At 42.5% G+C, this 18,605-nt stretch overlaps 1 protein-coding gene across 1 annotated transcript in view; it reads right to left on the reverse strand.

The window, feature by feature from the left end:
- Positions 1 to 9,273: 9,273 nt before the first annotated feature.
- The window catches only part of LOC126108701 (serine/threonine-protein phosphatase 6 regulatory ankyrin repeat subunit A-like), a 127,836-nt gene continuing 118,504 nt past the window's right edge, over positions 9,274 to 18,605 (reverse strand). The window contains exon 6 of the mRNA XM_049914018.1: positions 9,274 to 9,847. Coding sequence (XP_049769975.1) covers positions 9,361 to 9,847 — 487 coding nt within the window. The 3' untranslated portion in view covers positions 9,274 to 9,360. The remainder of the gene's footprint in view (positions 9,848 to 18,605) is intronic.

Here is an 18,605-nt window from a genome sequence, read left to right on the forward strand (position 1 = left end):
AGACGTAGTGTATAACATTATCTGTAGGAACCAGTCCCAATTCAGTGATATCTAAATAGGACGGTACTGTGGAGAACGAGGTTCTAGACTGAAAAAAATAAATTTCTCCTGCTCTAACATAACACTTCTGCGTAATACTTATATTGTCTTTGTTGGAGTCAGAGTTAAGAATCTCCACGTAGTTTACAGGTAGATAATTAAAACTGTATGCAGACAGAGCATAATTTATAAGCTTTTCTCGGTCTTGAAGGTCCAGCAGACTTACTTGCACAACTGTCAATTTTCGGGTGTTCTTATTGCCCCAGTGGACAAATTGTAGAACGTTGTTAAACATCTCACAGCAACTGTTCCGTAAACTATTAGTTAGCTGACACCACATGGATGCAATTGGCATATAATAAAGTGGGGCACATCATAAATACTGATTGTTGGTGTCCAATACATTTAAACAACTTAGCACTGGGTCGAACACACGATCCATTCTGTAGTTGTATATTGTGGCCTCCAGCCTGGTAATGCCATGCTCCTTAGCCAAAGAAGACGTAAAATTTTCCTGACGTCGTGTGTCTGGACACTGTAACATCTATAAGATGGTCACTTAAAACTTTCTTTACTCCTGGACTCGTGATTTGACATATAAATTTGTTATATACTTTTACCCTACAATTGGACCTCATCCACGTTGAAAAGTCTCTTCCAGCTGTTATATCGTTGTCCACAATCGCATTGCTGCTTCCCTGATGGTCTCCTTCCATGCAGAAGTCGTGGGTTGATATTAGGTACTCGCACATCTCAATTTCATTAAAAACTCCCGCAATGTCTAGCGTTATGTCTAAATCCAAAAGGTAATAATCGTCCACAAGTAGATGCTACAATATTCTGGGCAACTCCTCCATTAGAAAATCCAATTTAACGTCGGCTAATTCCACTATATGGTAAAGCCCCAAGATTTTTATATTTTTTCGAAATCATCTCCAGTGCTTCTTTGCCGATTTTGTCAAAAATTCCTCTAGCTATCACACTGTCGCTTTCATGTAGGATAAATGGTAGCTTCGCCTTGACACCATGTCTTGCAGTGACGAACTTGGAGAATTTACTACGTAGATAATAGTTAAATGAGCCACACATCTTCTATTTTAACATTACAGATCATCCCTTCTCTAACTGCTCCTCACAGTCCACTTGTTCACAGATTTTAAGTACCACATGTTATCGCAAAAGGGTTCTGTAATAGGAGTAAGCACATTTAAGTTCTTCTTGCTAAGGAGCGTACCATTTTCGGTGTAATTTATGTTACCAATGTCAGAAACCAGATTGTCGAGGTTCCCCAGTAGTAACCATAAACCAAAGCGTTCATCAGTTGGTCTCATCTTCCTCCCTAATAGTTGAGGCATGTTAAGCACTTTGGAGGAATCCATGTTGACACTTTCAACTACCACAGAAGACTGATTAGATGCAGATGTCATGCATTCGTTTATACCCTACAAATCCGAGATGATTGCACTTCCGGTCACATGATTTCCGGTCATACACTCTTCGTAGACTCTAGTCCTATTGCGCTATTTTGTTGCAAGGTGTCCATAGGAGGGAAGGCGACTACTCCATGGCGGAATTTGAACTTCCCGCCATTTTTCTGGGGGAAGGTGGGCTTGGCACTTTCGCGCCAAAATTCAAATTTCCCGCCAAAATCCGCCATCTTGGATGATGTAATCGCCCCCATCTTGGATTACTGTACTTGCGAGGAGACTGTAAGCTGGAATTTGTATGATCAATGTTTTAATGGTTTGTACAGATTGGCATGGATGAGGTCAGATGTTTGGAGATACTCATCCGATTAGTACATTAAACTAAGGTAAATCTATATTAGTAGTCCTAATGACATTCCAACAGCACATAATATATACAAAATCTGAATTATCTGCTGATAACTCTGAAATATGTTTGCAATGAAGTCTCCTTATTCACTGTTGAACATGGGACAAGTGATTATATGAAAAATATAAGTTACACACGATCTTGATACTGAAGTATGAGGCACTCATTGTCTGCCCCTGATTTTGCTTGGAGCTGCATTCGACACCATACTTTACACCAAAAATGAGAAGAAATATTCTGATCTAGCAGGGCAAGTCTATAACTGTGATTAATAAATGTACTGACATTTCAATTAATTACTGAAACAATAAATTCATTTGAATTATGTACTTGATTTATGGGCCAAAGTATAGAATTATTTTCAATTACTTTAATTACAACCGTAATTGCATCCTTCTGGCTGATGTGTGCGTCCAGCATTATGGACTATGTGTTGCTGTTTTGTGTTCATAGTTGGCAGTCTGCCTTCTGTCTGAAGTGCAACTTCAGTTCTTTTGACGGTTGTACTTTGATGTCGCAAAATTGACAGGATAATATCAAGAAAACACTCATTTTATTTTCCGCATACGCCGTCATTCATTCACGACTGTATTAGTGCATCTGGTCACTCCTTCATCTTCCTTTACTCTAAACCAAATTGATCTGTGTTCATATTTTATTGAATATAACGTGGTTTCCGATAGTCTCAAAGAGTATTATATTACAATTTCATTGTATCGGAGCTTGTTAGATATTACCTGGCAGTCACTGGCAGTCCTCTGTTTGAGAACTGAGTCTGTTGACTGTAATCTTCTACTGCCTGTTTCGGCAGAATGTAAACAAATACGTCTTTATCTTTGCAGCCATTTTTTAAATATTATGAGCGGTTTCGGGTTTTACCCCTTGAGAGATGAGTGGCATTCACGCACTATCTCACATGTTAAATTTTCTGACATAATTCCCTATACCAATTCCTCATTCAGTTGTACACTTCCCGCAAGCAGTAGTTGGGCAGACCGATGCCCGAGGCAGTGGAGACGCTGTCGGCAGGGGCGGCTCTCTGGCCAGGGCTGCTGTGCAGCTGGTAGCAGGGCGGCCCCTGCAGAAGCGTTGTAGACGTGATGCCTGACAGAGGAAAATGCACTGAAGACGGGCAGAAGCAAAGTGTGGAAAAAGGGAAAAATATCTCTAGCTTCCTGTCATGTGATAGTGGAGATCAATATTACATGATACGTGCTAATACATCTCCTAAGTGGAGTATTACTGCTGTGTGTTCTACTTGTGATTATATGTCATTCTACAATTCTTTCTACTTTAAGATAAACTTTTCAAATGATTAGAACATAAAATAGTTTGATTATTGCTACAAATGGCACACTGCAGTTATACAGATTAATCTCTAAGCTATCTGTCACGCACATACATGAGTCAATTAGTTCCAGTGTAAAGTCAAGTGCCGGCTTGCCAGTCGGGAACGTGAGAGCAGAGAGGGCTGTGAAGAAGACGTCTGCAAATAGCACGCTGACTGACACCTCTCTAAGATGACAACGCAACAGCAGCGGCATCTGGGCGAAGAGAACATAAGGGTAGGTCCCGACGGGTCGCACTTTAAGACCACCGACTTAGGAATTGTATATAATGAAGAGATTTTTTTGTTTGCGTGTCGGCTTTTCCTTGCAATACTTCTGTGTTATTGTCAAAGTTAAGTATTGCCATTGGTTCATTTAGCAATAAAACACTTTAATACTATTTGCTTGAATTGCTGTCTAGCGATCCGAGAAGGAGGTTCCCCAGGCACAATATATTGGGCATCTAGGCATGATACAACATTGGCGATGAGTATTAAGAGGAACTCAGTCCCTGACGACCACGGATTTCGTTTTCTATTTTACTGGCGCCTTAGTTCTGGGTTGACTTTTCTTTGCAAGGGTGTGTTTACTTGCTTTAACCCTGTGACGCATAGCGCCCATTACAGTGGACAGCTGTTAATGGTCGCTTCTCCGGTATTTTCAATCAGTCCTGAGGTTGCTAGTGCATCCAGTTCACTGCAGTCGTCAGTCCCTACTGGTGTTGTGCCCTGCATGCATTTGCAGCCACATGACTGACTGAAAATGGCAGAAAATTGACCATTATAAGTTGCCCATTGCAGTGAAATTCACGCACCACAGGGTTAATAGTTTCTCTCATATTGTATTCGCTAATCAGTGTTTCGAGGTGGGCGTTGCGGAGATTTTCTTTGCTTCTGTACTTATTTTTATTGCTTGCCTTGTCTGTTTATTGCAGTTCTCTCTTCCAAATCGAACAACCCACTTCTCCCCCCCCTCCCCCCCCCCCTTGGTCCAGCGGCACAGCTGCTAGCGGCCGGCCGGGGTGGCCGAGCGGTTCTAGGTATTACAGTCTGGAACCGCGCAACCGCTACGGTCGCAGGTTCGAATGCTGCCTTGGGCATGGATGTGTGTCATGTCCTTAGGTTAGTTAGGTTTAAGTAGTTCTAAGTTCTAGGGGACTGATGACCTCAGAAGTTAAGTCCCATAGTGCTCAGAGCCACAGCTGCTAGCGATATATGCAACGCAGCTAACACAGATGTTTCAGTTTCAGAGCCAGCAAATCGCAATTCTACTGAGTACAGTACAGCAGCTATTCACCGCTCAAGCCACAAATGAAGCGCAAAATACCACACCTCTAGCTCCGAGTGCCATACTGCCTTTCCGCCAGTTTAATTAACAACAAGACGAATGGTTCAAGTGGCTGCAACAGTTTGATACCCACATAATTGGTCACAACATACCAGGTACTCTGGAACCACATAATATCTTACCAATAGTGGGAAGTGCTGTGTTTTGTCTCATTCAGAGATTATTCCCTACCGCTACTCTGAGTGAACTTTCCTATGATAAGGCTGTAGATTCACTAATTAACTATTAAGACCAACAAGTAAATGAGGTAGCAGCTAGATATCAATTTCTTCGTTGCAAGAAACGGTCGGAACAATCTTACTGTGAGTGGGTAACAGATTTTCATGGTGTGACGAGGAAATGCTAATTCAAAAGTGCTTGTGCTGTTTTATATTCAGATGATATGTGATGCGATCGTGTACAATGTAACTGATGTCACACTTAGTGATCTGACTTAGAAACTGTCTGATCCATCATTTCAGCAAGTAGTGCAAATACTAGATAAGCACAATTAGGGTGCCACGTCGGCTGATAAATTTAAGCAGCCGCCAATCCGTCAGGTTGAGTCCCTTAGCCGGCCAGAGTGGCCGAGCGGTTCTAGGCGCTACAGCCTGGAACCGCGCGACCTCTACGGTCGCAGGTTCGAATCCTGCCTCTGGCATGGATGTGTGTGATGTCCTTAGGTTAGTTAGGTTTGAGCAGTTCTAAGTTTTCGGGGACTGATGACCTCAGAAGTTAAGTCCCATAGTGCTCAGAGCCATTTCAACCATTTTTGAGACCCTTGCTCCCGACAGGCCCATTAGGCAGCATCCACTAGCGAGCGCCACGCCATGTAAAGAGCTCTCTACACAGGCATACAGAGTGAAGTCATGCCCATGGTGCTGTTCACAGACGCCAAGACAGCCTGTTTACACAATCACAGTGTTATGCTTGGGGAAGAAAGGTCATGTACAATCCTTATGTATGCAATAGAACAAACATAAACTAAATTGTAGTCACAAGGCCCATGTAATCAATGCATTGTAGTCAAAGCCTGCTACAGGCATCTGCATAACTAGCAAGCGACTAGTTTCTGCAGTGCAGTATCTTCAGTGGGCACAAAAAGTTTGTGGGCAGACTTATTGTTCATTTGCACACTAGTGGAAAACATGTGAAATTTCAGTTGTACACAAGTGCCTCAGTAACATCGCTGAATCGTAACTTTTAGGTTCCCCACGCCTGTATAAACCTAGCATGTACCTGATAGCTTATAACAGACAAGCCATTCCCGTTCTCAGAATATGTACTTTGCCTGCCATGTATCGCTCACATTAGTGAACTTTAACTTTCACTGTGGTACAATCATGCGATTGTGAGAAGTTATTTGGCCTTGATTCATTTGATTTGTTTGGCTTTCAAATTCAGTACAATGTGTTGGCAGTCAATGCATTCACTGCTAAAGACAGTGTAGCTAGTTTGCTAAAAGAATTCCGTTAACTCATTTCTGAACGTTTCGGCAAGGCTAACAGTTTTGTTCCACATATTAGTCTACTCTGAATGACAGTGATCAACCGAAATTTTACCAGGCTAAAACTGTTCCTATTGCATTACTTGGCGAAATAGCAACTGGAAATAAAGGCTTGCAAGCTAGCGGAGCTATTGTTCCCATACAAGCTAGTCAGTGGGCAATTCCATTGGTTTTTCTTCCAAACTTTCAGGTCGTGTTCGCCTCTGCCTCGACTTCAAGTACATGGTCAACCCACAAACTGTGATTCATACTTACTCCTTACCTCGCTCAGAGGATCTCTTTGATAGATTAGGCGCTGGTCGCTACTATTCAAAAATTGATTTGTGTGATGCGCGTCTTCAAATAACGCTCGATGAAGAATCTCGAAAAGTGTGTATAGTGAATACTCATTTGGGCTTGTTTAAATATTTGCGTTTGCCTAATGGCAGTTCTTCCACACATGATGTTTTCCAATGTTATTAGGAACAGCTGACTGCTCAAGTGCCAAACTGTTGAAACTATTTGGACGATATTGTTGTAGCAGGTCGTACACCTGAAGAACACACTGCAGATTTGCGTGCTTTGTGTGTTACCTGATGGAGGACTAAAGTGTAGACTGGACAAGTGTAATTCTTTTTTAAACATGAGTTACAGTATGTTGGTCATGTCATAAACAGTCAAGGTTTACATCCTCTTCAGTAGCATTTGTTAGTCATACGAGACCTGCCAGTTCCTCGCAATGTCACAGAATTGCAGTCAGTTTTAGGGAAAATGAACTATTATTCTGGGTTAATACCGAATGCTGCAGAAATTGGAGCTCTATTCGACCGCTTGCGTCGCAAGAATGTCCCCTTTGTTTGAACAGATAAGTGCCAAGTAGCTTTTCGAGAACTTTAAGATGCGTTGCTCAGTGATCGATGCTTAGTTGACTTTCATCCTGACAAATCAACTGTATTGCCAGTTGACGCTCCCTCTTATGGACTCGGTGCAGTTCTTTCACATAGATTTGGTGATAAAGACAGGCCTGTTGCATTCGCATCAATAGTGTTTTCCAAAGCTCATTGTAATTATTCACGAATAGAGAGAGGGGCACCGGCTATTGTGCATGGTGTCACCAAATTCCACCACTATTTGTATGGCATGAAATTCTACTTAGTAACGTATCACAAGCCTTAGCAGTCGTTGTACCTACTGGACAAAAATTGCAATGATGGGCTTTGTTGTTGTCTCAATATCAGTACGAGATTGTAAATCTTATGACAGAATAACGTGGTAATTCGGACGCATTTTCACGTCTTCCGATTGACCCTGATACAGACTTTGACGCTTCTGCAGGATCTTGTTGTCACATCGATGGTCAGGATTCTGAATTGCTTCAACCTTTCTCCCGAACAAGAGGAAAATTGCACAAGCCACGGAAGCTGATTCAGATTTGGACATTCTGCTAAACTACATTCGCACAATTTTGCCTCGCTCATAGTATAGCATTAAGAACTTCTTCGTGCGTCAATGCTTTGCACGTCGACATAGCCTCGCTATAAAGCGAGGGGTGATTCTTGTTCAAAATGACAGTGGACTGACGCTGGGGGATTATTACGAAACAGTTAGCGCATCGTGACTGGACTTGGAAGAGTACGGACAGCCAAATAGAACAGCGTCACGCATGTGGGGAAATTCGGTCTGCTCCAACATAAAAATTCTCTTCTTGGCCTAAGTCGCAATTACCATGGCAACGTGTGCACATAGATTTTGTGGGATCTTTTTGGTTGCTTGTGGTATACGCTTATAGCAACGGTTTCTCACCTCCTATCGTTCGCATCCACAAGATGGACCATCGCTGGCGGACACTGCTCCACCTGCTCCACCATCCTCAATATCCGGCGTCGAACGCAGACGGTGGGCGCGAGGCGAGATCGTTCGTCGTCTTGGTTCTTGTGTGTATCGCATTTCAGGCCCAGACGGATTGCAGCGCCGACATCAGGATCAAATTCGCCACTGTAATGTGCTCAGTGATCCTTGTGTATCTCTTCCCCCAGATTCACAGACACCGAGACAGTGTGGCCACAGCAGCTGTCAAAGGGTGTCGTGACGACACCGAGGGACGACCCCATGGAGACAGAGGCGTCGCCCCCTTCGCCTCCTCTCGTCCAACCGATGGAGCTGGACCCGCCAACGCCGCAGCAGTTTGCGGCTTCTCCACCTGGTTATGGGTCTCAGGAGTTGGATACGTGCCATTCTGTGCGTTTTCCGGGGGACGTTTCCACCTGAGCGCAGGCCAGATTGCGGGCTTCAACTGGAAGCGCGACGTCCGCTGCAGCTACAGTTTCCAGTCCATCGCAGCATCCACGCTCCTGCCTTCCCTCCCGTTGTCGCGCTCCTTATACGACGACGGTTCGTCGTTTTGTGGGGAGGAATGTTATAGCGTAAAGTCAAGCGCCTGCACACTTGTCGGGAACTAGGGAGCAGACAGGGCTGTGAAGAAGACGTCACCCAATATCACGCTGACCGACCTCTGTCCAGGACGACAACGCGACAGCTGCGGCCTTCACGGGAAGAGAACATGCGCACACTCCCAGCTTGTTGCGGCCACTTCTACATCAGAGATTAGTCACATCAAGACCAGTGACTCGGGAATTGTGTATACTGAAGAGATTTCTTTCTTGCATGTCGCCCTTTGCTTGCAACACTTCTTTGTTATTGTCAGAGTTAAGTATTGTCATTGATTCATTTCGTAATGAAACTATTACGATTTGCTAGAACTATTGTCTAGTGATCCGAGAAGGAGATTTCCTAAGCCAACGGTATTCGACAGCTTGGCAGTATACAACAAAATTCAGTCTGGAATCGGAACTAATGTGTTGTAAGTACTGGTAATAATACAACTTTTTAACTGCAGACACAAGTTGCTGGACTGTCAGCACTTGAGGTACAGAAGTAAATTCAGTGAAAGATCTCAAATGAAGATGTATTTTAAGTGCAGAGCTTATATGTCAGCAATCTGGATATAAGGAAATTCATCAGAGTTTTATATAAGTTCCACATAGCACCAAACATGCACCTAAAAAGTATTTTTCAGTAAAAAAATATTGTAGAAAACTGTTCATTAGTAATCGAGAATTATTCAGTTTGTTTTGAATTTTCAGCAAAAGGAGAGGCCCTCTTTGAACTTATAGTAGTCTATAAGTACTCTTGGTGTAATGGTACTTGAGTCGTTGTATGTACTATTTAAATATGGGTGCAAACCAAGGCTGCAGGATATACTTTTCTGTATTCTTTATTTTATAAGTAACAAAGGTCACATAGAAGGCTTTTTTTTATTTTACTTCAGAGTCGTTTGCACTATATTTAGCTTGATCCTAGGATGTCTACGAGCCGCTGGTGGTTGTTCCGCTTGGCTAGGTCCAGCGGCGTGTCCCCATTGTCATTCCTGACTTCTCTGTCGGCCCCTGCCTCCAGTAGCGCAGTCGCCACGTCAGTGTGGCCACGCCGTGCCGCATCGTGCAGTGGTGTGTTCCCACTTTCATCACTGGCGTCATGGTTGGCAAAGGATGCTGCCAGCAGCCGCACCACTGGTGCGTGGCCATTCCATGCAGCCTGATGCAGAGGCGTGTTCTGCCAGCGGTCCCTGGCGTTGACATCAGCTCCATCCTCCAGCAGACGCCTCGCCACCTCCACGTATCCCCTGGCTGCTGCCCAGTGCAGTGAGTTCTGCTGGTTCTCGTCCTTCGCCTCCACGTCCGCCCCCACTATCAGCAACGTTCGCACCTTGCTCACTGACCCCTCCTTAGCTGCCGCAATCAGCAACTTGCCCTTCTCTGCTCCAGAAAGATCCCTGCAACAAAAGGAGAATACTTACAGCCCCAAACACACACGCCCGAGGAGGAAACACTATGGCAGAAGCAGAACTGTGATGAGTCCCTAAAAGTCAAGAAGGTTACCGCAATGCACTAGTGTCCAAAATTAAAGCCTCTAACTGCGATTTCCCATCCTGTGTCCAATTCACGATGTAATCATGCAAAATGTCAACAGATGTCTGCACAACCGTGTTCTACACGGAAGTTGGCATTCCAGTCAACGGACAACCACGCCCACGACGAAGTCAGTGCAGCTAGCAATTGGGTAGTGGTTGATGGGTACTCCCACATCCGCAGTCGCTGTAGACACAGTCACAGATGGTGCAGTATGGTACAGAAAAGACGCATTCCAGGCTCTCCGCAGTGGAGGGCCATAGGAAGTATGGGAGGAGGACAGTCACAACCTGATGTGGCCCGATGGCTTAATGTGAATCACACTGTCGTTTCTCAGATGTGGCGACTGTTCGTAGAGACGGAAACTGTATCTCGAAGACGAGGGCAGACCACATGTGATAAGAGAAAGGGAGGACCGTTATTTCATTGAAAGGGCATCACGGTACTACTACACGGCAACAGGCACCTCACCTCGCAGGATGCACTGGATGTGTTGTATCTAGGCAGACGTTATACAGGAGATCTCACCAGAGTGCCACTTATTGTCAGGGGCCCGTGGTTTATGTACCTCTGAACTTCACAGAAAGAAATGTGTAGAGTGAAGTCATCAACATCCCACCGAATGGCCCAACAGTGGGCCAATGTTCACTCGTGAGTCCCAAAATGGTCTGGAGAGTGATTCTCGGCGGATTTTCATATGGAGGGAACGTGTAACAGGATTTCATGACCCAAATATCTTGCGAAAGAGACTGATATCAGGGAGGTTCTTTAATGGTGTCCTCAGCGATTATGTGGACTACCTGAACACCTCTTCATGACATTGTATGGGTGAATTGGCAATGCTTAACTCCAGTCAGGTATCGTGACGAGATCTTGGAACCTCATATACCGTCGTTGAGAGGTGCTGTGGCCTACCACTTCGTATTGATGGACGATAGAGGTATGCCCCATAGAGATCAGCTGATTGAAGTTTTCTTGGAAATGGAAGATATTGCACACCTGGGATGCTAAGCTCGATCTCCCAATTTGAATCCCATAGAGCATATCGCGGATACGCACCTCTACCAGAAAGCTTAAGTGAGTTTGTTAAAGCTTTAAAATACTGTGCACGGCAGAGTACACGAGAGGATGTAGAAAATCGTACATTCAAGGCTACAGCGAAGAGACAAAAGAGAAATACGAAACGTATTGTGGTCTTTATGACGCCAACCCATTCTCCCCATAAACAATGGGGGCAGGCAAAGAAGTAATAACAACAATGATTGAAAATAGAAGACAGAAGTGGTAACACACTGTATAAAGCATTAACATGACACACAGTAGTCGGAAAACGTAGAGACTGCTCAAAGATTAGATGGTATACCTGCAGGTACACCAGGCTTTGCTGGCGGTACAGCAAACCAAATAGCCTCCCAACTGCAGAAAAACGCTAAAGCGAAACACAGACTGAAGAAAGGGCATACGAGTAGACTAAATGCTTTCCTAGAAGAAAATAATGATACACTCGATCATAAATTTATAATATCAGAACTGAAAGAAGCAATCAAAAGTTTAAAGACTGGTAAGGCCACAGGTCTAGATGATATTGAAAATGAACGGATAATACGTCTTGGTGTTCGCTCTAAATTGTGGCTGTTGGAGTTTATGAACTGCTGTTGGGCAACTGGACGAATTCCTGAAATCTACAGACAAGCAAAAATAAAAAAAAAATGGTTCAAATGGCTATGAGCACTATGGGACTTAACTTCTGAGGTCATCAGTCCCCTAGAACTTAGAACTAGTTAAACCTAACTAACCTAAGGACATCACACACATCCATGCCCGAGGCAGGATTCGAACCTGCGACCGTAGCGGTCGCGCGGTTCCAGACTGCAGCGCCTAGAACCGCTCGGCCACTATGGCCGGCACAGGCAAAAATAACTACAATTCTTAAGCCTGGTAAGGACCCAGAAGATCCTAAGAGTTATCGGCCAATCTCTCTGTTGTGCACAACACACAACCTGTTTGATACTAAGCAGATTCAAAGAGCTTACTGAGGGCACCTTAATAAAAGAGCAAGCAGGATTTCGGCCTGGTAAATCTTGTACCAATCAAGCTCTCAGCCCAACCCACTATATTGGAGATGGGTTTGAGAAAAGACTTACTACAGGGATGGTGTTTATTGATTTTATGGAAGCATATCATACCATCAACCTCAGAAATGTCATTGCAAAATTGCAAAAAACGACAAAAAGCCCTCAATTGACTGCTGTACTCGAATCAGTTCTATTTAACAGAAGGTAGTTTGTTGAATTCCAAGGTAGCAAGAGTAGATGGAGACTATCTAACGAATGCCCTTACTACTTAAATCGATTTTGCTGAAAGTCTTAAGTTACATGAAATCAGCCTATTAAAATCTCTGGTGGAGCCCTTCTTCTTAATATTCAGCGGCTGGCTTGCTAGAAAAGATCTTCACATACGTTATTATTATTATTATTAAGCGCTGCATTCAGTTGGGAAAAAATCGATCGTTTTGAACACTTCGTTCAGTTTACGACAGATCTAAAATTTCAGATGTGGACGAAGCCTTTTTGGACGATTTCAATAAAACTCAGAGATTGCAGGCTCTCTTCGTCACAGCTGAAACTTCCCAATTAATTACAGGCCCCAGACAATCATCAACAATTCAGACAGAGAACGCATTCGTCATTCACTCTAAAATGAAATGGTCACAAACCTTATTTCTGAGGAAAATTGTATATTGAATCCATTTCCGTACATGTTCCGTTTCCGTGGATTTTTAGCCTCATGAAATTTACTTTTACAAGTCCTTCTTTCTCTTTGTCTACCCCGCTAGCGGCACAAACTTTCCTGCCTCGCTTTATCGCGAAGAAGAGTAAATAAATCTCCTTTTGCAATACGAAAATCTTCCAAACGATACTTTCCGAAGCTGTTCCTTTCTCTCTCTTTCTATCTCCCTTTCTATAACTATAATGACCATGGAGCATACACCTGTGTACCTCTGTTGTTCCAAAGAATAAACGTACTCGAAAAATACCTTGGCGTCGACGAGCTGTCGGCGCATATATTACTAGAAAATCTGCTCAGATACTTTTCATACGTAAATAAATGTGGATGACTTGATTGACCATTATTAATTATTGCGTGGTAGAGGGTAATTTTCCGTGGGGAGATTACAATGCCCCTCGCAGCGAGCGAAGTTTGTGAGGTCAATTTTTATTCACCGAACACACTTCGCGAGCTATCTATTAGCGTGGATAACCCGGAAGTGATGATTGTCAGTCCTCCGACTGAAAAAGAATATTGTGTTTGAACTAGACGAAGAAAAGAAATGTCGAAGACAGAAGAAATGAAGAGACCGGTACCGCGGCTGTATTACTTTTACGTGCATCTAGGTGTTATGTTTGCTGTGCACAACCAAGGAAGATGATCTTTCATGAACGTATGTCAGGGTCTACCCATTCGGGAACTTTCTTAAGCAGGGAAACCTTGGAAAACCTCTTAAGCTTAGACCCCCAGCCTACGGTACATAGAAGATAGGAAAGCCTATAGAAGAACAAAAATAATTTTGAAATTTATCTCTAAAGGAAAGATAGGGCCTAATTAGTACCACGATTTGGAGAAGAGTAGTTTGTGCCTCTAGCAAAAAAAACGTTTTACAATAAATAACGTGAATTTGCGTTTTACAATCTTGCTTCTAGGACAATATATCTTGCGGTGCTAAACTCCCCCGGGTCTTGCATGACCCCGACGTCCACAGTTGTAGTCGGTCTTCTATGCGGCCCCCTCTGTCGTTGATCTTCTACGCGGCCCACAATGGGAAGAGTAGAAGGGACAGGGATACTCGAATTCACATGCAACATTCATTCCAAAAGGATTAGCAATGACCAAAAGGGAAACTCTTCCTGTAAGAGAACTGATTAGGTAGCACCGTCCAAGATTCTCCTTTTTGAAAGCAAAATCCTTGTGGCTTCATGGATCCTTTTTGTTACGACGTACTTCAAGGAATTCACCTCTTAATTAATGATGTTGCCAAAAGCATCATCCGATTTACTCTCGTTTGAATACTCCTTTTGACTTTGCCTCCCCACTTGTGCTTATAAGTCCAAAAGTTTTAACAGATTTTCTGTGACTGATTTGTTCTTCGTAATTTAAAGGATTCATGTAACTGACTATAGATTTTGGATTCAAATTATCGAATAATGGAAAGTGTAGTTCATTTTATTTCAAGACATCATCCATATTTCTTTGATAAGTCATATAATTTAGCTATACTCAAAAAAAAACTTTTTATTCTAAATACATATATTTCTACACTTGAGTGCTGAAATGTAGAAGTTATTAGCATTGAAGAATGCGGATTCACTTCTTTCATTTACTCTCTGATTGATACGGCGTTCATCCATGCTCATATATGGAAATGGATTTTTCACACAAAATTCCCAAATGAACACGAACCATTAAATTACTAGTGAATCTATGAATACTACTTTCTTTAATCATTCAATAAAAAATTAAAACTCTTAGCTTCTAATTATACCACCTATTCCTTTTAAAGTTCAACATGAATCAATTTATCCTCGCGTTTGGTGCGAGTCTCTTACAAAGAATATCTGTATCGTCTATATCGATTTTAATTCTCGCGCTGACGTCAACTGTTTTGCGCGGGAAATAATCGTTGCGGCGTTAACCGTCACTCACGATTCACTACCACAATTCACATATTTACACATTTAAGCGTTCACATGAGATTATATACGAATCTTCACTCGAACCTCTTTAGATTATTCAGCGTCATTTGCAGGGAAACATTTTATTCTTCTTGAAGGTCAGTCAGATCTTTTATACATCTTGATAACATTAGCAATGCTAAAGTTCTATGTTCACCCAAACCACAGGTGAAGCCTATCTCCACTATCCTTTTTTACAACCCTCAATAGTACTAATTAGTCATTATTTCTATACTCTATGTCACTAACTAACTATTTCAATTTAAAGGCTTTTAACATTACACACACACAGTTTGTTGTTATATTTTTTACGAGCGTTCATCTCTGTCACTCGGAACACCATTCCTCCCTATCTTCTAATCTTCATTATATCTTTTTAAGTCGTTATGAGGAAATAACCCTTTTATTTTGTTCGATCCCGGGTATGCTAACAGATAAGCTCCAGGATTCGGAATTTGTAGGATAATGTATGGTCCAGTATATAGTAACTCCCACTTCTTTATACTTTTCTTTGTTACGGATGATTTGGTATATCGTTTGACTAGTACCTTCTCGCCGACATGGTATGTCTGTACCCTCTTGATCAATTTGTCATATCGTTGTTTTCTTTGATCAGCCTTTTTCGTCATATTTATGATAGCTTGTCTTATTTTTTCTTCCCAAGGCATCTCGGTTTCCTGAGTTTTGGGGATATGGTGAGTCCAGAAGTTTTCCTCCTTCTCTTCGAACATCAATTCACGAGGTGTATATCCAGTTGAGGAGTGTGGCATGTTATTGTATATTTGCTCAAACTCTTCCACATAATTTGCCCACGCAGTTTGCTTATTATGGCAATACGTCCTCATAAATCGATTGAATTCTCTAAAAATCCTCTCCACCAAATTACCTTGTGGGTGGCAAAATGATGTTAGTACGTGTTTCACACCTACTTGAGACAAAGTCTGCTTCCACCGGAGTCCCGTAAATATTTTAGCATTGTCATTTATGATCGCCTTTGGTATACCCACATGTGGAAGATAATCTCTTATTAATCTTAATACAATTACTTTTGCTGTAGCCGTCTTTATCGGGTATAGCTTTACGTATTTCGTGCACACATCCAGAAATGCTGACACATATTTAACACCACCTCTTGAAGTAGGTAACGGTCCACACAGATCGCACGAAATTAATCCTTTTGGTTCTTGTACTACTATAGAGCATAATGGGTGCTTAGTCCCTTTTGAATCCGGCTTTGTTTTTTGGCAGATTATGCACCTCTTTAAGACCTCGTGCACTCTGCGCTTTATGTTGGGGAAATAACAGTACCCACTTATCTTGTCTGCACATTTTGTCGCACCGAAATGTCCCCAGGTCAAATGAGTGAACCAGACAAGTTTCTCTATTTGTGCCTCAGGTATACAAACACACCAACGGACTTTGTTTGGCCTTCCACAGCGGAAAAATAATACGCCATTTACTAGCTTGTAATAATTTGCAATCTGATCCGAAGGTTGCTGTTGTAACCTTTGAATGACACTTCCCCATTGAGCATCCTTTTTCTGTAACTGGGCCATATGCACACACAAATTGATGTAGTACGTCTTATATGGATTTTCCTGCAGCAGCAATATCGGGAATTCTGAGGAATTATTTACTTCAATCTCTTTGGTTAAACCCTGCGGTGACCTTGATAGAGCGTCCGCAATAATGTTTTGCTGCCCTGAGACACGTACGATCTGAAACTGGTATTGTTGCAGAGCGAGAGTCCATCTAGCCAGTCTGGGGTGTAACAGTTTACACGTTTGTAAAAACGTTAATGATTGGTGATCGCAATATACGATAGTCTTCGACCCATATAAGTAATAGTGAAATTTTTTAAATCCCCAGACGACCGCAAGAGCCTCCAATTCTGTCGTCGTGTACGTTCGTTCACAGTTGGACAAAACACGACTAGCAAACGCAATCGGACAAAAGTTAAGCTGTCCATTTATCTTGGGTACTTGGAAAAGGCACGCTCCAAGACCCACATTTGACGAATCTGTTGACAAATAGAATTCCTCTTGCATGTCCGGATGGTACAAAAGCGGTGCATTTACTAATTGCTTCTTTATCTCTTCGAACGCTTCTTGACACTCTAATGTCCAGAGCCAGGGCACATCCTTCTTCAGCAAACTATTCAGCGCTGCTGCATTCATGGCCTGATTCGTGATAAATCTAAAAAATGATGCAAGACCCAAAAACCCTTTTAATTGCCTCCTATTTCTTGGTGTTGGAAACTTACTAATCGCCATTAGCTTCTCCTTGGTCGGTAAAATTCCCTTTGCGTCAATTATATGCCCCAGGAACTTGATTCTATTTAGTGCAAAATGTGATTTCTGTAGGTTAGCAGTTATTCACATGGTTTTGAAAACGTCCAACACCCGCCTCAGTAAAGTAATATGCTCTTCCCAGGTCTTCGATGCAATAAGCATATCATCAACAAATACTGTTATCCTGCTTCGTAGTTCTGGGCCTAATGCGTAATCTAGCGCTGCAATAAAAATTCCAGCACTTATGTTGAGCCCGAAAGGAACTACAGTAAATTGGTAACTTCTTCCTGCATAAATGAAAGCTGTATATTTCCTCGATACCTCATCCAGCTTGACTTGCCAATAAGAACTCCGCAAATCGATGCTCGTCAAATATTGGACATCCTGGAACCGTTGTATCAGTTCGTCTATGTTTTCCGGGTGTGTCCTCACTGGAATTATAATTTTATTTATTTCCCTGGCGTCGAGTACCAGTCTCACAGTTCCATTTGCTTTTGGCACAACCAACAGTGGGGAGCAGTATGGGCTTGTAGAGGGTTCGATCAAACCCCATTTCAACATGCGATCTATTTCCTTTTGAACTTGAGCCTTTAACCTCCAGGGAACAGTATAGAAAGTTCTACAATACGTTTCGTGCGGCTTAACGTAGAGATGGCATATATATCCTTTAATCACTCCTGGCCTTTCATCAAACACGTTTTCATACGCTGATAATAACCCTTTGAGCTGCTTCTTCTGATCTTCCGTGATGCAGTCGGATTCATTTAACTTCTCATCCACTAATTGACCGAAATCTCCTTTGACTTTGAACTCATTATTCACGTGCTGTTTAGAATTTCGTGCAGTCCTGATTACTTGCACACTGATCCCACTATTATATTTTCTGGTAAGGCTTTCTTTTTTCAACAAGTCCAATTCAATTTCTTGTTTATTTACATCTAACCAAATTTTTCCTGTTTTAAAATCTATTCTGCATCCGTATTGACGCAGGCTGTCGACTCCGATAATGCAGTCTACCACCAAATTTTTCACCACAAGGAATGTGCTTAATATTGCTACATTTCCTACTTCTACACTAAGTAGTGACTGCACTTTTACATTCGCCGATCGAGCCCCAACGGCGCCTATTATTTTGCAATTTTGAACTGGAAAAATTGGTACTCGTCTTATATTTCTGATCTTGTTGAATAGAGACTCCGAAATGACATTTGTGGTTGCAGCTGTGTCTAAAACTGCCACTATAGGTACAGTTTCCAAAATGACTTGCACTTCGCCTACTGCCACCTGTTCCTTATTCTCATCTTGTGGTTCTAAGTCCTCGGTCAGTTCATCTGCCAGTAATCGTCCATCATTATACGTTAGCATGGGTACACATATCCTGTTGCCCCACAACCAATTGTTGACTGCTCCTCCGGGGCACGAGTGGGTCCTTACAAGTTTGTTGGATCCTGATTTGTTTGCTGGTTGACATCATCCGTCACTTCGGTAATTACCGGTTGATTCGCGGATGTCCGTCCCCACTGATGTTGGTTATTTGAGTTTGTTCCCCCCGGTTGGTTCCACTTTCTATTACTGTTATTGTTCCAAGCTTGTGGTCTGAA

Source organism: Schistocerca cancellata, chromosome 11, assembly GCF_023864275.1.
Source record: "Schistocerca cancellata isolate TAMUIC-IGC-003103 chromosome 11, iqSchCanc2.1, whole genome shotgun sequence".
Classification (NCBI taxonomy): Eukaryota; Metazoa; Arthropoda; class Insecta; order Orthoptera; family Acrididae; genus Schistocerca; species Schistocerca cancellata.